The 20,225-nt window shown below is 44.1% G+C and overlaps 2 protein-coding genes across 2 annotated transcripts in view; one reads left to right on the top strand and one right to left on the bottom strand.

Annotated features, from left to right (window-relative positions):
• Positions 1–2,041, top strand: part of FAM185A (family with sequence similarity 185 member A) — a 35,464-nt gene extending 33,423 nt beyond the window's left edge. The window contains exon 8 of the mRNA XM_064142556.1: positions 1,642–2,041. Coding sequence (XP_063998626.1) covers positions 1,642–1,757 — 116 coding nt within the window. The 3' untranslated portion in view covers positions 1,758–2,041. The remainder of the gene's footprint in view (positions 1–1,641) is intronic.
• A 1,313-nt stretch (positions 2,042–3,354) lies between these two features.
• FBXL13 (F-box and leucine rich repeat protein 13) overlaps positions 3,355–20,225 on the bottom strand; it is a 74,107-nt gene continuing 57,236 nt past the window's right edge. The window contains 4 exon segments of the mRNA XM_064142557.1: positions 3,355–3,553; positions 3,555–3,651; positions 9,892–10,055; positions 13,585–13,719. Of these exon segments, the coding sequence (XP_063998627.1) occupies positions 3,491–3,553; positions 3,555–3,651; positions 9,892–10,055; positions 13,585–13,719 (459 nt within the window). The 3' untranslated portion in view covers positions 3,355–3,490.

The raw sequence follows: 20,225 nt of genomic DNA, 5'->3' as shown, positions 1-20,225 counted from the left end.
GTTAAAAACCCAAAACACCACAGTATTTTCAGTGTTCCAACAACGCTCTTAAGAGATCAATTGACATTGTCACTGCTGGTTCATGTTGTTTTGACACCTGAAGGCTATTTGTTCTTTAAAATTCAGGCTGATTTAATGTTTTAAGGTCTGCCTCCTGTTCAAAGACAGACTTTGTTTTCTGTTCTGCATTCTCTGATACAACACCATTGGTTCAGGAAAGCATTTGGAGAAACTGAAGCTTTAGATTTTCACGTGTAACATCTTTGTCCAGCTTCATCATGATCGTCATAGAGTCTGGAATTAGCTGGGGAGTAGAACTGTGGATCTGCCTTACAGTAGGAATTACACTGAGAGTGGTGCTGCCTGAGGCACTCAGTGGTGCAAAAACGGTACTAGAGCACCCATATGGAGATCCTTGAAAGTATGCTGTGGTCTGATAACAAAGGACACTGAAATCTCTCTACTGTCAGTCTTGGAATCCTCTGACAGTCACATACCTCTAACCAGTACCTCAGCCTGTGAGTGATGTGGCTTTGGCCTGTGACTTTAAATGAATTAGAAGCACCAAAGCTATTGAAAAGTTCTGGCACATGGGCTTATACTGCAGAAACCATTGTGGTGATGTCACTTGGAGTTTTGCCACTGGTTTTGACTTGGCCAAAAATTAATTTCAGCTGTGTTACAGGTCAGAGCATAGCATGTTTGTAAAGCTGCTTCAGAATCTGCTTCCCTGCCCCATCCTTCATGCTATTCTAGGCTCAAGTTAGTTCTAAACTTAGAATTCATCCAGTGAGACACATGCTAATCATAAAAAGATATTTTGTAAAGATAAACCAAAGTGAAGGCTGAGCTTGTGATAAAGACACTGATCTGGGTCATAAAAGATCCCAGTTTAGCTCCCAATTTGGTCATAAATTTTCTTTATAAATGGGGCCTCACTTTCTTCTTTGCAAAATGAAGGTGAGTTGAACATTCTCTGTCTGTTCTACAGTAAGCTTTTCAGAGCACCACCTTGCACCCTAAGTTTTCATGAAACACATAAGGCAGACACTTCCCAAGGAGCAACAGCGATAGCAGCAACATGTCTGGTCATCTGGAAAGTCAAGCCTTGCATAAGGCTCTTCTCCATGCTTGCAGTGAAGGTGAAGGCTTCCCAAATGAGCCAGCCAGATTAATGTCCTATGTAGAGCTATCTGTTGGGTTTGTGTGGTAGTAGGGGGCTGCGGGGGCAAGAAGCTGCTAGAAGTCAGCCAGCTCCAGTATGGACCCATCAGTAGCTAAGGCTGAGCCCACCAGTGACAGTGTCAGCACTTCTGGGATAATGTATTTAAGAAGGTGAGGAAGTAGAATCTTCAACCAGAGAAGAAAGGAGTGAGACTTTGTGAAGGAAACAACTCTGCAGGCACCAACATCACTGAAGAAGGAGGGAGAGGAGGTGCTTCAAGCACTTGAACAGAGATTCCCCTACAGCCATAGTAGAGACCACAATGAGACAGGGTGAGTGTCAGAAACCTCTGTGAGAAATAAATTCTCCTAAATAAGTCTTAGAGAGTATTCCCAGGGGGCTATAAAAAATGGCAGTGTGAAGATGATGTTTGCTGTGTGTCAAACTCAGCTAAACAGAACTCTCTTATTTTCTAGGTCACATGAACCAAAGGAATGGAACAGAAAAATGGATTAAGGCTGACGCGCAAAATGGCAAAGTGTTTCTTAAAAGCCAAAGCTGGATTCAGTCTGTCAAGCTGAAGAGTTCTTAAAGGTGAAGTAGGCAGGAAATTGTAAAGGACTGTTTCCATAATATTGTGACCCTTAATTGATGTATTTCCTTAACAGAAGGGAGAAAAGATTCATGAGGGCATCTGAAGCCTGGATTTGGCCCTGACAGTGGCTGGTGCTTATCAAGGCTGGGTTAATTTTAATGCCTTTTAGGAACACAAAGATCTTAGATATGCAGAATTTGTGTAACCTGACCCACTGACCATGGCAATTTAAGAGCTGAAAACTTTCTAAACCTTCAAAAATAAAAAGTATTTTCAACATCTCCTATTTGCAATATGAACATTCACTCCCACGATGACTGCTCTACAAGCTGTTTTGTAACTTCAAATGTCTTAGTACTGTGGGAATTCTGCTGCTTCACGCAAACTGCAGAGGATTTTCTTTATCCAAATAGTTTGTATCATGGATAGGATAAAATCACTTTCAGAACTGTAGTTCTTTTTTGGTCCTCTCATTCAGTGTCTTAGACTGCTGAAAAATGTTTGAAGCTAACAATTTCTGTGCACTGTAGCAGAAAGGAGCACCTCTGAATCCACGCTGCGTTGTGCAGTAGATATTTTGCAAAGGCCCCTTAATGGTTCCATTATACACCTGCAATGCAAAGCCTGGCAGCTCCCGTGAGTTAAAGTTGTGCATCTGGGGACCTACTGCAGCAGGAGTTTAAGGGAGAACACAATAAGGAAACAGATTCTTTCTTACATGTTCAGAAGAAAGCAAAAGCTAAGATATTCATACGTTTACACTAGCTGCAATGAAACATTTGAAGTGTTAGTTCCTGCTTAAAGAACTTTAAGCCATCAAAGAAACTGTCCTACCACTAAAGCCACTCTGATTTTATTTTTCCAAGCTAATAAATGTTGATAGCAGCTAGGGCTTTAGTCTAAAGGTCAAGAATGAGCTGAAGATAGACAAATCTTTGGGAGCTTCCCCAGAGGCATTTGAGCAATGTCTTGTTCTGCTACAATGAGGTGAAACTCCTTTTTTCTCTAAACAAGGATGATGAGTTATCAGTAACTGACAAATTCCATTTGTGCTCTCTTTTTGTTTTGTCCATTTGATGGGCAGACAAGTTCATGTAACTGGAGAAATTTATCCTTAAGCACTTATTTTTTGATTCTTCTGTTTCTGTCAGCCAGCCCTCGCCTCAGACCTGAAGATGTAAACAGCAGCTCACATAGGGCTGAATCTAGCCTGAAAGGTTTTTCTGAGCATTAGGACTCTGAGTGCATGAGTGACTGCTGAGAAGCACGGCACTGTGCTGGAAGGAGTACATTTGGTTGTACAAAGAAAGGGGTGGTCACCTCTTCACTGTTCTTCATTGCTGAAGAACACTACTTGATGCGTACCAGCTGTGTCAAGTGTAAGGCACTGTGAGAAGTCACAGTGTTTGTTGTGGAGAGGACCATCATGGCAACCAAGACCCCCAAACAGTCAGAGATTTATTGATTGCTAACTCTGCATGGGCCTACAAACCTTGCTGTTACTCGAAGAGGAAGGCAGCTGAACCAACATCTGAAAGTCATCAGTGTGGTTCCAGTGCAGCTGTCTTGCTTGAAAGCAGTACACAACTGCAAGAGATCTGCAGTGCTTCCCCAGTAATGCAGCAAACCACCTCTTATTAAAGTGTGATTCATTTAAAGAAAATAATAGAGTGTTCTCCTCATGCCCTAGTGTAAAACTCCTGGACTGCAGAAGAAGTTGTGCAATTTCTTCATCTTTCCTTTTGAAGGATTTGTTTATTCAGGCTCTGCCACATGTGTTTTGGTGAAGGGGAGCATATTACCATCCCTGTCATACCCAAGCCAGGAAGGAGGATCAGCATCATTATGTTCTTGTCTCTCAAGCTTGGCTGTGTATTTCAAGACAGCTTGTCTGCAACAAGAGGTAAAAACATTAAATAAACACAACAGTTGAAACAATGTACAGAGGCTATTTCTGTGAACAACACTGAAAGTTGTTTAATGAGAAAAAGCTCCTTGTTGTACTGGAAGCTATTGATGCTGTAACAGATGGAGTAGAGACTGAAAAAGAAGATGACTGCTTAGGCCACAGAGTCACAGAATATCTTAGGCTGGAAGGGGCCTCTGGGTATTGTTTAATCCTGCTCTTGGTCTAAATGGATTCAGCTAGGCCAGGTGGATCATGGCTTTGACAGCTGAGTTCTGAATATCTCCAGGGATAAAGATTGCACAGTGCCTCTAGGATCCTGTTCAAGGGTTTGACCAGGTTTCTGATTGAAAAATAGCCTCCTTGTATGTGATCAGAACTTTACATATGCTGCTTGTCTTATCAGAGTGCCTCTGGGAACAGCCTGGCCATGTCTTCTCTTCTGATGAAGAGTTATAGACAGTAGAAGGCCTCTCCCAGCCTGAGGAAAGCAATCACCTCAGCCTTCCTTTATATGTCACATCCTCCAGCCCTGTGGTGGCCCGCATCTGCTTTTCACTGTTAGAATGGATGAGAGCAAAGTTACACAGAAATAGGGGAAAATTAGGCCTGCTGACTGAGACCCCCTAAAAAGTAGCCAAAGAGCAATGCTCTCCTCTCCCCTCTTTCCAAGCAGTATCAATCCAGAACTTTCATTGCCTTCCTGAGCTGAAGAAGCTCACTCCACCACTTTCAGCCTTCTGAATTTCTTTCCATCATTTCTGCATCTTGGCTGCTGGCCTATGCTGGGCTGCATGGAGCACTCTCCTCCCCCAGCCTCCCCAGGGCTGGTTCTTGCACTCCAGACAGCGCCTGGGCTGAGCCCACTTGTGCTGGCTGGAGAAGAGCCAGCTCTCCATCTCCTGTCCTCCACAGGTGTGCCACAGCACGGCAAGGCAGCCTTGCTCCCTGCTGGCCGATTGTCTAAGCTCTGTAACAGAACAGAGGATCTGGCACCTAGACAATAACAGACAAAGACTCACATTCAAGTTGCCTGTTATCTGCTAGGAATGCTCCTACAGTCTGGGTTTGTTTCGTCCCCAAAGTGCAGACACTAGTTGATGCCCAGAGAGGCAGACACATGCAGCTGCCTTGCTTGCACCGTCACAGCAGGAATGTGGACAGGGGGAGGGGTGCAAAAGGGACAAGATCTGTGAAGCACGGAGGGCTGCTGCAGGGTTGTTCGTTAAGTTCTGACAGTGGCACATTGTGTGATCCAGAGCAACACAAAGCTGGGACTGTTTCTGTGCTGGGGAGGCCTCTGCGCTGAGGAATGTGTGCACAGTTTATATGCACTATAAGCTCTGAGCTATAAAAAAAAATCAACTCATACATGTCCAAATTCCTGTTTTTCATGGAAAGTGCAGTGCATGGTGGCTGGCTGAAGCCTGTATAAGGGGAGCTTTTACTACTTTTTTGGAAGCTTATGCTGTCCCTTGCCTAGAGCTAGAGCTGATTAGTCTGCCAGAAAGAGTCATTCATTAATGATCAGCACATGGCAAAACAGATCATTTCTTTGCACTATAATGCACTCTGACAGACCCTGCCTACTTATTTACATGGTATCTTAAATGAGCACGCTAATGAATAAGAGTGTTTCAGCATCTCCAGGTTACAAGAAGTGGTAAGACTACATAAAATCTGAAGTATTCCAGGGTCAGTCAGCTTCAGTATTTGTATTATTTGATGGCAGCTGGTTCAAGTGTACAGGAGGCTAAAATACAGCACTCCAGGAGCCTTCATGTCACTTCTCAAATGTGCTTTCCTGGCAGTGAGGAGGCAGTTTCATGGCATGCTTTTTGCTGCTTCAAGAGAAAACCTAGGAACAATGATTGTTGCTCCTTTAGCAAATCATGCACAGACTGCCTTCATTTCCAGTTACCTCTCTGTTGGACTTCCAGATCCTCCCCGCCTTGAGACCTAAATATTTGGATAATAACTAAATAATCTGCTTTTTCAAGAAAACACTTTCTAACCAACAGCACCTATCAGAAAACACAGCAACAACCCCCCAGACAAATCAGAATGCTCTCCACTTGTCAAATGCATCATAGCTATTAAGACCCAATGCCATTTCTGTTTTAAAGGCAAAAACAGAATCAGTATTTGTTGATGGGTCACTTGCAAACAGAGTAGCCATGACTTTAAAATAAATGTAGCTGATTTCACAGTAGTGCAGACAAGAAGGAAGGGAGCATTTAAATGCTCTTAGAGAGCAGCTTTTGATGGGAGCAAACTGTTAAAGATGAGATGCTGTTTGGTGGGAGCACAAGACTAGCTGCCAAGGGCTTCTCAAGACAAGGGCAGGTTTCCTTTCTCATTTTGCACCACAAAGGCTACTAGAAAGCCATAACCTTTTTCAGCACTGCATCTGATTTTAAATGGTACTTGTGTTTGGAAGCATAAGGAGAATGTTTTACAGTGCAGAGAAGAGTTTCTCTAAAGCTCTCAGTGAGTTCTCTCTTGTGGGATTAGTCTCAGGTGACTCAGAAGCACCCTTGCTACAGAAGGCACGTTCTAACACTGATTTGTTAGCTTCCTTTCTCTCTAATAGAAGAAATCAGTTGTACCAGTATTACATACCCCACAGGTAGACTATCTGTGATCCTTTATGGCATCTAGAAACAAGATCAACTGAAAGGTCATAAGCCTCTGGCTGCAGAAATATGCAGCAGGATATTGGGTCATAGATCTTCTGACATTGAACAAAACTGGCACCAGGCTGGTGTGTTGGCAACCATCCCCTTGAATGTTCCCTGATACTGGAAAGAGTAGACAGTTTCTATGCTCTAAGCTGCTCCCTGTGGAGCTGCATTGGACTGGACTGTGAAGAGCTTTGTGGCTCTAGATGTTTTCTATTTTAATCTAATGAAACAGTGAAAAAAAAGACTTTGAAGAAGAATGTGACACAATGCAAGAGATGCCTCTGTGTTTACAAGGCTGAGCTTTTTGAGAGAGGACTGCTAGGACTATTCACTGAGAGAGTCATTGGACACTGGAATGGGCTGCCTGGGGAGGTGGTGGAGTCGCCGTCCCTGGGGCTGTTCAAGGCAGGATTGGACGTGGCACTTGGTGCCATGGTCTAGCCTTGAGCTCTGTGGTAAAGGGTTGGACTTGATGATCTGTGAGGTCTCTTCCAACGTTGGTGATACTGTGACTAGTTAGTGTCTCACAATAAACACTGGGGGATTCCTTTGGCAGAATGAAGTATACACGATCTGTAGGGTAACTTTAAACTAAAACCATATCTCTTCTATTACTTATTTTGAACCCAAGTCACCCGTGTGTTTAGTTCTCCAGATTGATCTGATTTTTGCATTATCCCCTCACCTTAGGGAATGAAATGTCTTTGCAATGTAGGTTCCACACCTGCAGAACATAAATCACACCTGAAAGCAGTCTCTTCTAAATCCTGTGAAAACCTAAGGACCTGAGTGAGATTTTAATAGCTAGTCTGCAAACAGAGAATGTGACCTTCTTCATTTTCTTGACAACCTGTTGCTTTTCACACACAGAGGTTGTGAATGCAAGGCACGGTTCTGTAAAATCACTGGTATTTTATTGTGCTCTTGATGGTGGAAGATTTTTATCCTTGCATTATTGGTCCTGAACTACAATAAAAAAAACAAAACCTCTGAAGTGTGCCACATGCAGCATGTGGAATGTATCTGAACATAGCTGTGACTCTGCTGTGAACATCATTCCATCTAATTCAGTGCTGAATTTCCCTGCCTGATTGATCCATCTGACAGTTTTTGTCCCAGAGTCAGATGGTGCAGAGTAGGAGTTTCCAATTATTGAACATAGGGTGCTGAGAGGTAGAGGCTGAGGCTGGCAAAGAAAAGACCCATCCACCAGCACATACCAGAAAATCAGCAACTTGGAGCTCAAGAAAGTAAAAGCAGCAACATTTGCCTAGTTCTAAAAACCACAAAAGTGCAAAGATAACCCTGGGTGGAGACGTGTGTCTCATGGTTGGTTTTTGTTTTGCAAAGATCTGTAAATCTCCAGGGATTTCTTTACTGTAAAAATATCTGGTTGGGAAATTCCTTGGCTGAGTCAAAATAGTTTAATCAAGGCATTTGGAGAACCTTTAGCAATATGGGACTCTGAGGCAGAGGTATAATTCTGGGTCGTCCTGCAAAGGCTGCAATAAAGCAAATGGTTTCTGAGAAGCCAAGCCAGGCCTTTGATGAGGGCTCACCCAACATAAACTAGAATTTGCACAAAATTCTGCTTCTACTGCATCTAACTGCTACAGGAAGATGCAGAAACAACTACAGTCTGAGAGGGGTAACAGCCTTTGGCTGGATGGAAGCAGAGCCTGAGAGGGATGGCAGCCTTTGGCTGGATGGAAGCAAGGCCTGAGAAGGACTGCAGCCTTCAGCTGGATGGAAGCAATGCCTGAGAGGGATTGCAGGAGTGGAGGAGGTGCTGCTTTCTTCTCTCTGGTGACCAGCAACAGGACAAGAGAAAATGGAATGAAGCCACTAGGAAAAGGTTCCTTACTGAGAGCATGGTCAGTCACTGGAACATGGTCCCCAGGGAACTGGTCACAGCCCCAACCCTGTCAGAGTTCACAGACAGTGCATTCTGGATGATGTTCCTACTAATATGGTTTCATTTTAGCAAGTGCTGCAAGTAGCAGGGAGTTGAATTAGATGACCCTTGTGGGTCCCTTCCAACTTGAGATGTTCTGCAATTCTGTGATTCTAAACCTATCTAGAACTTACAGGCTTTTAAGTGCCATGGGCAATCAAAAGACTCAGGCCACTGACAGCAGTGGGAAAGCTGGATTACTTTGTGGCACGTGACCTGCTTTTTCCAGGTGTAGGCACAAAACAGATGAGTTCCACTTCATGAAACTGAGCTTATGATACCTTGACTCTGGCTGTAACCATGCTGGACTTTGAGCACAGGCCCACAGCTACTTCTACCATATCCTGACAGTCAATCACTGGCAAACAGGTTCCCACAAGGCTTCATAGGGAGCTTGAGTATGTCATGTGATGGCTGGCAGGGTTAGGCCCAGTCTGGGGTTTTCCCACATGTTCTGATGTCCCCTTGAGGTGATATCCTGTGTCTGCAGGAACTTCCCAGACATAAAGAGAGATGTAGTCCCTATTCCTCTTCATTTCTGGAAGTCACTAGAATATGTAGATAGCCACACCAGGCCACAGAGTTCCTAATGTAGCAATGTGAACACAGAATCATAGAGTTGTTTAGGTTGGAAAAGCCCTCTAAAGTCATTGAGTCCAATCATCAACCCAGCACCACCATAGCAAACAAGCAATGTCCCCAGATGCCACGTCCACACATTTCTTGAACACCTCCAGGGATAGTGACTCCACCACCTAAGGCAGCTTAGTCCAGTGCCTGACCACTCATGCAGCATAAGAAATGTTTCTTAAATTCCAACCTAAACCTCCCCTGGCACAATTTCAGGCCATTTCCTCTCATTCTATTACCTGATACTAGGGAGAAGAGACCAACCCTCACCTCACTGCAATCTCCTTTCAGGGAGCTGCAGAGAGCAATGAGGTTTCCCCTCAGATTCCTATTCTCCAGGCTAAACAACCCCAGGTCATCCAGCTGCTCCCCACCAGACCTGTTCTCCAGACCCTTCACCAGCTTCATTGCCCTTCTCTGGACCTGCTCCAGCCCCTCAATGTCCTTCTTGGAGTGAGGGGCCCAAAACTGAATCCAGTATTCCAGCTGTGGCCTTGCCAGTGCCAAGTACAGGGGAGCAATAGCTTCCATGCTCCTGCTGGCCACAGTGCTGATCCAGGCGAGGATGCTGTTGGTCTTGGACACTTGAGCACACTGCTGGCTTATGTTTATCTAGCTGTCCCAGGTCTTTTATTGCTGGGCAGCTTTCCAGCCACCCTGCCCCTAACCTGTAATGTCGCAAGGGGTTGTTGCGACCCAAGTGCAGGACCCATGGCTTGCCTTTGTTAAACCTCATATAACTGACCTTGGTCCATGGATCCAGCCTGGCCAGATCCCTCTGCAGACCCTCCCTACCTTTAAGCAGATCAATATTCCTGCCCAATTTGGTGTCGTCTGCAAAGTTACTGAAAGCAGATGACACTAGATGAGGAGCAAGATGACTCAAGCCAGATACCAGGTACCATGATGACAATTTAGGGAAAAAAAATAAATAAACATAAGGAAATACCCTCTTACTTGGTAATATTTCTGCAATACAGCATCTTCAGAGTCTGGAGTCTCTTACAACCTTTCCAAAGATGTTTCAGTGCTTTGTCAGTAAGATGAATGCAACCTGAAACATCCAAGAAGCGAAGATAATGGCAGCCTGCAGCCAAATACTGGATACAGCTATCAGTCATCTGTAAATGAAGCAACAAAAGATGCAGAAGTTGGAAGATTATTGAACAGATAAGGAAAAAAACAACCAAAACCAACCAAACCAATAAAAGAAAAAACCCATCGAGCACAACTTCAGTGTCTGATTTGTGGAAAGGTGTATTTATTTTCACAAAGCGTTGTAAAAGTTTAGCAGAGCCTCTTGCAGAGGTTCAGAATTGTGAACCTCAGTAAGAGGCTCTGCAGGAACTGTCACTCAAGCATCAAGACTATATTAGGTATTGCTGTGAGTCTACTACAGTCTGAAATATTTTAGGATTCTTTTCTCACTTAGAACGGTTTCACTTTCCCAGCCTCATCATTCTGCATGCAGCACACATGAGATGGTTGTTGTGGCCTAAGTGCAGAACCCTGCACTTGGCCTTGTTAAATCTCATCCCATTGGCCTCTGCCCACCCATCCAGCCTGTCTAGGTCCCTCTGCAGGGCTCTCCTACCCTCCAACAGATCAACACCTGCTCCTGGCTTGGTGTCATCTGCAAACTTACTGATGCTGGACTCAATCCTCTGGTCCAGATCATCAACAAAGATACTGAACAGGACCAGACCCAGCACTGATCCTTGGGGCACACCACTAGTGACTGGCTGGCAACTGGATGTGGCACCATTCACCACCACTCTCTGGGCCAGGCCCTCCAGCCAGTCTTGACCCATTTTAGAGTGAATCTGTCCAAGCCACGAGCTGTCAGCTTTGCCAGGAGCTTGTTGTGGCAGATGGTGTCAAAGGCTTTGCTGAAATCCAGGTAGACTACATCCACAGCCTTCCCCACATTCACCAGGTGGGTAACCTGATCATATAAGGAGATCAGGTTGGTCAGGCAGGACGTGCCCTTCCTAAACCCATGCACCTGTAGGTGCTGTGTGATTGCACAAGCATAACCTTGCCTGTTACTGAAGTCAGGCTGACATGTCTGTAATTTCAGTAACTCTGCTTTGTCTATGTCCTCTGTCACCAAGGCACACACCTCACTCAGCAGAGGGCCTACACTGCCTCTAACATTAGCTTTTCCTGCAATGTATTTGAAGAAACCCTTTTTTGTTATCCTTGACCTCTCTTGCAAGGTTCCAATGAGGCCTTAGCCTTCCTAGTTGCCTCCTTATACCCTCTGGCAACAGTCCTATACTCCTCCCAGGTTGCCAGCTCCTCCTGCCATGATCTGTACATTCTCTTCTTCCACTCAAGCTCCTTGCTTAACCATGCAGGTCTCCTGGCTCCTTTTCTCGATTTCCCACTTGCTTGGATGCAGTGATCTTGAGCTTGGAAGAAGAGGTCCTTCAACGTTAACCAACTACCATGGGCTCCTCTGCCTTCTAGTACCCTGTCTCATGAGATTTCACCCAACAGTTGCTTGAAAAGGCCAAAGCTGGCCCTCCTGAAATCTAAGGGTGTAGTCCTGATTGAGATCCAGTTCCTTCCAGACAAGATCTTGAACTCCACCATTTCATGATCGCTAAGGCCAAGGCTGCCCTCAACCTTCACTGCTTCAACCAGGCCCTCCTTGTTGGTAAGGATAAGATCCAGCAGTGTGACAGGGAGGCTTTCTACACGTTCACTGGAGCCAGTGCACTTTGTTCAAAGAGTTAGTTTGCACCAGTAAACATGACTGAAGTGTATTTAGACTAAACTGCAGAAGACATACCAAAACACTCTAAACTTCTGTATTGTTTTTCCCCATGTTCTCTTGCTATGATTTTATGTTTTCAAATATTTTCTTATAGAATATAGCTGATGTTGCAGGATATGACTGTCAGACTTATTAACATATATCCTTCAGAACAGGTTCATTCTTACTTTAATCTCCTGATGACTTTTAAACAGTCTCTGAGTGGAAAATATGTCATTACTTAGCAGCTGGATTCCCTCAATTTACACTAGAGATTGCCAAAGGATTTGAAGGAGCCATTAGGTTTTAACATCCACAGGTCTACCCATCTCATTTTACAGGTTTGAGTCAAACACAGACTTGTAAATTTATGTGTAAGCTTCTTTGGAAGAGTCTTGATATTCCTTTCTGAAAATAGTGGAGTATTAGCAGTTAACAGCTTGGCCTCTTAACCATTTAAAGAAAAGATACTATCTAGGAACAAAGTGTTGGAAGGAGATTGCAGGGTCACTGAGTCTACTTCTTGATCCAATTTGCAGGAACTACAAAACATGACCAGCACACTCCCTAAGCAAGAGCCATCTTAACATGCCTTAATACTTTGTCCTCATCTCCCTCCCCAAGATACTCTCCCAATTTCTGTCTACCCCATTTTACTGGGGTGTGGTCTGGTTTCCTGTGTTAGTATCCAATATGTAGGGAACATGGCAAAGACTGATGGCAACACTACCTAACTTCAGTGACTTCTCCTGTCATTGCTATTGTGCAAAACCAGCTTACCATGTATCTAAAAGTGAAGGATAGAGGAGATGGAAACCTATCTGTATAATAATTAATGGTGTACAGTTAGTGTCTGTAAGATACAAACCAAGGGCTGTTGTAAGGAGCAGAGCAACTACCTTGGACTGCCAGATCTGAAAAACAGCCTGTGGGATTTTATTTTACAAAGGACTTGGCTTGTTAAACTTGAAATCCACGAAATAATTAAGCATGGATTTACATCCCTGAGTGCAGCAGCTCTTAAGTACTACTCCTGTTAACAAAATAGCCAGAGCCCTGCCATGTAAAGCCACAGGTAGAATTTCTCATTTCTCAGTTTTTGCTTTGCCTGGGTTCAGAAAGAGCAGTGGGAAAAATAAAGCACAAGAATATTAAGAGTTACTGAAACAAAGACATCACTATTGGAAACACCCAAAACACTAGAAGCTGAGAGAGTATTTACAGGAAGCATCACTGAAATCCCTTTTTTCTTCACCCTTCCCTAGACATCAACCCCTGGAGAGACACACTTTTACCTGACACATCACAGACACCTTTTTGTTGTAACTGCACAAACTCAGGAGCTCAGTCTCAGAACTAAAAACTCATGGGAAGCCAGCTGAACCTGAGCTCTGAATTCTAAATTAGTTGAGTACTTTGTAGAGTTGTGACAAGACACAGATCATAGAATTACAGAAACAGAGAATGGTAGGGGTTGGAAAGGACCTCTGGTGATCATCTAGTTCAACTTCCCTGCTAATACAGACACACCCAGATCAGGCTGCACAGGAATCCATCCAGGCAGGTGTTGAAAGTCTCCAGAGAGACCTCTCTGGGCAGCCTGCTCCAGTGCTCCATCACTGCCAAAGTGTCTCAAGTTCAAGTGAAACATCCAGCATTGTAGTTTGCATCTCTTCTCCCTTGTCCTATCACTGGCCATCTCTGAGAAAACATCAAAGTTGGCTCTCCTGAAGTTGGGGGCTGCCATCCTACCTACTACCCTGCTACTTCCATGCACAGTCCTGAACCCTACCACTTCCAGATACCAGCAGGCCAGATTTGTGAATCAAACACTAAGCACTTCTTTGCAATAGCAAATCCAGGACTCTTGCCCCATTATTCATACATACCTTTGGGCAACCTGCTATGCTAACAGCTGTCAATCTGTGGCAGTGAAATGCCATTGATCTCAGAGTTTCATCTGTCAACTGAGGGCAGCAAGAGATGTCGCAGCGTTCCAGGTATTTTGTGCCCTTGCAGAACTCCTGAAAGAACAAACCAAGCAGCCATTCTTAGGTGACATTCCTGCTCTGTTTTTTCTCAGCTAATGCTACATTTACATCAGTCCCTTGATTCACTTCCTGTACTTCAGTTTAGTTCGGTTTATTACCAGTGAAGTAATTCAGCCACTGGCTGTGAATGTCACTGGAGAAAGAACAGATGCATTAAGAGCCTGTTTTCTATTGCTTATGTACTATATGTGTTCGTAGTCTAACATCCACTTGGCTTCCACTGCATATATTGAAATGCATCACACTTTGTTTGCCCATATAAATGATGTGATTTTCTTGGAGAGGAATGGATAAGAGTCTCAGGGCTGTCACTCCAGAGCTCTGGGCTCTGATTTGCCCTGTGTTGTTCATGCTGAAGTGACACAGTTAATACCTGCTGTGATACCTGTTGACTACAATTTCTGTCCTCACTTTAAGGCTAAATACCTGCAGAACCTACTGACCTCAATTCCAGCACCTCTGTAACTCAGGTATTAGCTTTTTCTTATGCCCTGAGAACCAGGTGGAGAACAACAGACCAATCTGTTTGGTGACCTTTCCCAGCTTATAAAAATGTTGTGGTGTGTCACACTACGAAATTAGAAGGGCTGTTTACAAAACACTTTGGTGGCCTACTAATGACAAGTGAAAAATGTGTAAGGCAGTATCATTATTACTTCTTCTACTATTAAGACATTCCAGCTTCTGTGTGAGTTTTTAAAGTTTGACATGAAAACTCTGTTCTCTTCTACAAGGTCAGCTGAAAAGACCAAAGGGGCAAGGGGACCAAGTCAATGTGCTGATACATTTTTCATCCTACAGTTGACACTTGTGCCTCTGACAGGTGATAATTTTGGCCAAATGCATGTTAAAGTGTATGTTTTAAATGGTATTAGAGAATCCCACATACAATTTCTCACAAAACATGGGTAATTCTAGCTTTGGTATGATATGTGTGGAACTGTGTGGAAAGAAACTCCTATGAAAGGCTACCTCGATTCATAACATACACTTTTCTCCTTTGTACTCTGAAACTTTGTTTACCTTTTGGCCTGAATCTTTTTCAAACCTGAAAACTTTCACCTCTAGGCCCCCAAAAAAGAAGGAGAGGTAGGCCATAATTTTTGTTTGTAAAAACCTTACCTTGAAAAGCCTGCAAATTTGTTTACTCAGTAATGAAACAACCAAAAATTATATTTCTGCACCTAACAGTACCAGAGCGTGAGCATCACAGAGCACCTTGCTGCTCAAGCAAAGCTTTAGCTTCAGTAAGATCTCTCTTTTTCTGTGATGTCCTGCCTAAAACCATTGTAAAATGCCTTAGATTTGTCACCAAGCTGATCATAAAATCATAGAATCAACCAGGTTGGAAGAGACCTCCAAGATCAGCCAGTCCAACCTATCCCCCAGCCCTAGCCAGTCAACTAGATCATGGCACCAAGTGCCTCATCCAGGCTTTTCTTGAACACCTCCAGGGACAGTGCCTCCACCACCTCCCTGGGCAGCCCATTCCAATGGCAAATCACTCTCTCTGGCAAGAACTTCCTCCTAACATCCAGCCTAGACCTCCCCTGGCACAATTTGAGACTCGTTCTGTTGCTGGCTGTCTGGGAGAAGAGACCAACCCCCACCTGGCTACAACCTCCCTTCAGGTAGTTGTAGACAGCAATGAGGTCACCCCTGAGCCTCCTCTTCTCCAGGCTAAACAACCCCAGCTCCCTCAGCCTCTCCTCATAGGATTTGTGTTCCAGGCCCTTCATCAGCTTTGTTGCCCTTCTCTGGACACATTCCAGCATCTCAACATCTCTCTTGAATTGAGGGGCCCAGAACTGGACACAGTACTCAAGGTGTGGCCTGACCAGTGCTGAGTACAGGGGAAGAATAACCTCCCTTGTCCTACTGGCCACACTGTTCCTGATGCAGGCCAGGATGCCATTGGCTCTCTTGGCCACCTGGGCTCACTGCTGGCTCATCTTCAGCCTACTATCTACCAGGTCTGCTAATCTTGACCTAAGGCAAATGCAATTTGGCATTCACTGGAATGAAAATTCTTCCTCACCAGGGAAGAAGGAAATGCTTATATAGTAGATTGATGAAAAAAAACACAGCAAGCTTTAAAACATGAGTCCTGAAGTAAACTAAGGACCACAAGGATAAATAGGGCATGTGCATGCACACAGAACCACACAAATGCACACCTTTATCATATACAAATAGTACACATTTATCATTCTGGAAACACTTCTGTAGTGAGCAGACTGCTGTCTTTGACATTATGGAAAACAGGAACTTAAACAGTAACTTATAGGTCATGACTGGAAAGTGTTGGCTTTGTCATGATGAAAATTTGCACGACCCTGTCTGATTTTCATCTTAAAGAGATGCAAAGAAACTAACTGAGTCTGAAATTTGTTTCACAGAACAGAATTTGGGAACATTTTGTTTCTATTCTCACTCCAACTTTTTTCTGTTGGTATAGTTATAGCAAGACTTTGGGTTCCTGGGGTTTATTAACAAAACTATTACAATGTCAAAGTTTTAACTTTGGTTAGAGTGGACAATTCAGAATTTTTATTAATTAGCCTCTGTACCTCTCCTGTTTTGATCATATGTCTACAGGCTTCTTGTCACCTATAATACTGAATTATTCTAAACCTCAAGACTGCATGGTTTCTATTCATGCATAAGAGAAACTGCACTCCCTTCAGAATTCAGCCTGAGCTGTGATGACTTCATCACTACATTCTCAGCTGGGGTATGTAGCACAAGCTGATGCCAGGATCTTACTGCCTGTGATATATGTTTCTCTTGTTTTTACTGGCATCATTTGTCTGCATACAAATTTAAAATACCCTGTAAAGTCATGTTCTGAATTTTCTCTTAACTATGTTATTTTGCAGATAGCACTAAAATGATATTTGCAATTAATGGGAATGGAGTTTTGTTTGCTCTCTTCATCTCTGTATCCCTGGTTCTGTGCCTATAAAGAAAATCATAGAAAAGGTTGTGAAGAGAAATAATTTTAGAAAAACGTTTAGACACTCCAAAGAATCGAATACTACACGAAGGAAATAATGTTCTAACTTATTTGCATAGTTTTAATTCTGTGTAAGTAAGGCCTGAGGACACAAGCATCAATGAAAATGTAAAATATGAAATATTAAATTGCTGCTTAGTCATAAAATCATAGAATGGTTCAGGCTGGGAAGGACCTCCAAAGGCCATCTAGTCCAACTGCCCCTGCAGTCAGCAGGGGCTTCCTCAAGTAGATTAGGCATTAAGAGAGCATAATCTGAGTTACAAACGAGCAAAGATTCTACTCATAAACAATGCGATCACATAAATGTTGGCACATTGTTACAAGGCCTGGGAACAACAGAACTAAAACTGTTCAGTCAAGTTTAGTTCCATTTCTATTATTTTGGGTTATATCAGTTATTTATAATTATTATACTATATTAGTTATTTCAGAACTTCCCAGCAATTTACTTTAACAGTGTTAGCAGAGCCCTCTTAAATATGCATTTTCTGTTTTCACATATTTTAAGTATTCTGTATATAATCAAAGGATAACCAAGTCATGCAGCATACAATGGGGTTACTCTTTTTTCATAGAATCATAGAATGGTTTGGGTTGGAAAGGACAGTTCTGGGCCCCCCCAGTTTAGGAGGGACATCGAGATGCTTGAGTGTGTCCAGAGAAGGGCGACGAGGCTGGTGAGAGGCCTTGAGCACAGCCCTATGAGGAGAGGCTGAGGGAGCTGGGGTTGTTTAGCCTGGAGAAGAGGAGGCTCAGGGGTGACCTTATTGCTGTCTACAACTACCTGAGGGGTGGTTGTGGCCAGGAGGAGGTTGCTCTCTTCTCTCAGGTGGCCAGCACCAGAACGAGAGGACACAGCCTCAGGCTGCACCAGGGGAAATTTAGGCTGGAGGTGAGGAGAAAGTTCTTCACTGAGTCATTGGATACTGGAATGGGCTGCCCAGGGAGGTGGTGGAGTCGCCGTCCCTGGAGCTGTTCAAGGCAGGATTGGACGTGGCACTTGGTGCCATGGTCTAGCCTTGAGCTCTGTGATAAAGGGTTGGACTTGATGATCTGTGAGGTCTCTTCCAACCCTGATAATACTGTGATACTGTGACCTCCAAAGGTCTTTTTCTGGTTTACATACCTGTGGAAACCTTTCTTGTTTTTCTTTACGTTCCAGCTGCGCCTTGGCCTTCCTGACCTTGTCCCTGCACAACTTATTCCCAGGATGTGTGGGAATGCAAAGTGAAGAAGGATAATAACAGACAGATGCTGACCTTGGTTCCCACCAGCTGCTGGCTACCTTATCTCAGAAAGGATAGCAGACACCTCGTTAATGAGGAAAACAGGGCGTGGTTTATGCAGATGGTCTGGGTTGTCCTTGCCTGATTACGATAATGTGTAGGTGGGTGCTCTATGCTCAAAGACTATATAATGAGAATCAGAACAATCAATAGAGTATCTGGCATAATTCACATTGAATTGTCTAGAGACCATGTGGCATTGCTTTTGATCACACTGATCTGTGAGGGCCTTGACCACATCTCCTGTGGTAGCAACCAGAAAGCTGCAACAAGGATGCCTCTCCCTTCTTCCATTTCCTGTGTAGTGCCAACTTGCCCTTTAATTTGACCAGCAACTCACGACTCAGCCATGGTGGTCTCTTGCCTTCCTTGCCCAATGCATCAGGAACAGTGTGGCCAGTAGGACAAGGGAGGTTATTCTTCACCCTGTACTCAGCACTGCTCAGGCCACACCTTGAGTACTGTGTCCAGTTCTGGGCCCCTCAATTCAAGAAAGATGTTGAGATGCTGGAACATGTCCAGAGAAGGGCAACAAAGCTGGTGAGGGGCCTGGAACACAAATCCTATGAGGAGAGGTTGAGGGAGCTGGGCCTGTTTAGCCTGGAGAAGAGGAGGCTCAGGGGTGATCTTATTACTGTCTACAACTACCTGAAGGGGCATTGTAGCCAGGTGGGGGGTGGCCTCTTCTCCCAGGCAACCAGCAATAGAACAAGGGGACACAGTCTCAAGTTGTGCCAGGGTAGGTATAGGCTGGATGTTAGGAAGAAGTTCTTGCCAGAGAGAGTGATTTGCCCTTGGAATGGGCTGCCCAGGGAGGTGGTGGAGGCACCGTCCCTGGGGGTGTTCAAGAAAAGACTGGATGAGGCACTTAGTGCCATGGTCTAGTTGATTGATTAGGGCTGGGTGCTAGGTTGGACTGGATGACCTTGGAGGTCTCTTCCAACCTGGTTGATTCTATGATTCTATGTGGGGATTGAGATCTATTGTGCTCTATAGAGAGAATCCTGCCAGCTCTGCTCTGCTGCCTTGTCCCTGAGGGCTGTTTCTCATGGGGTCCTATTTACTAACTCCTTGAGGAGCTGGATGTTTGCTTTCCTAAAATGTAGTCCGAACTGTGGTTTTCATGGGCTTCATACTCCTTAGGACAGTGAACTGCACTAGTGCATGATCACTGCAGCCCAGGCTGCCTTCGACTTTGACATTCCTGATGACTACACTTGCATTTGTGACCAACAGGTCCAATAATGCATCCCTTCGTGTTAATTTCTTGTCTTAAGAAGTTGTCATCTAGGCACTGCAGGATCCTCCTGGATTGCCTATAGCTAGCTGTGCTATTTTTCCAATAGATGTTGGGTTGATTAAAATCCCCCAGAAGGATGAGAGCCTGTGATTGTGATGTCTCCTCCAGCTGGAGTAAAAAGGCTTCATCAATAGGCTCTGCTTAATCAAGCAGCCTGTAGTAGCCTCCTACCACAAGGCTCCCTTTGTTGTCCTGATCTCTAATACCTACCCGTAAGCTTTCAACCTGCTCGTGGCTATTCTTTAGCAACAACTCTTCATGCTCTATCCACTTCTTTGCATAGAGGGCAACACCTCTTCTTCCTATCCTGTCTCTTCTGAAGAGCTTGTAGCCATTGATAGCTACACACCAGTGAGAGGATTTTCTGTAGCAGGGTAGCTTCCAATTCCTCCTGGTTTTTGACCTTACTCTTTGTAGTGAGACAACTGAAGCAGCTTCTGAGCCATAATCATAGCACCAGACAGAAGTGAATAAAATGGCTATAAAATTATGGTTGTTAGAGCTTTATAATGGAAAAAATGTGGAAGCTGAAGGCTGGGATTGCGTGGTGGGATTGCCTGTACCTGCAGCCTTGTGATCTGCAACTGTTTACGGGCATGGAACTGATATAATTAAAACCCATGACACTAGGTGTTTCTGTTACATATGCTTAGAACAACTCTCAGTTACAAGAAGAAGTGCTGTTGTTTGAGCACAAGTCCTCAACTCCTCCTAACAAGACATTGTTCTCAAACACAAAGCAGAAAATCTATGCAATCATCCTGAACTTGTCAAATCTTCAAAAGGACTTAGGTACACTTCATGCAACCTGTGCTAAGGATAGGGAATTCCATAGTTGAAATTTGGAAACAATCACCTCCTTTTCTTTATCCTG

The sequence above is a fragment of the Pogoniulus pusillus genome, chromosome 4 (genome assembly GCF_015220805.1).
Source record: "Pogoniulus pusillus isolate bPogPus1 chromosome 4, bPogPus1.pri, whole genome shotgun sequence".
In the NCBI taxonomy this organism is placed as follows: Eukaryota; Metazoa; Chordata; class Aves; order Piciformes; family Lybiidae; genus Pogoniulus; species Pogoniulus pusillus.
The sequence above is the reverse complement of the archived record's forward strand: the minus strand, read 5'-3'. Positions and strand labels throughout refer to the sequence as shown.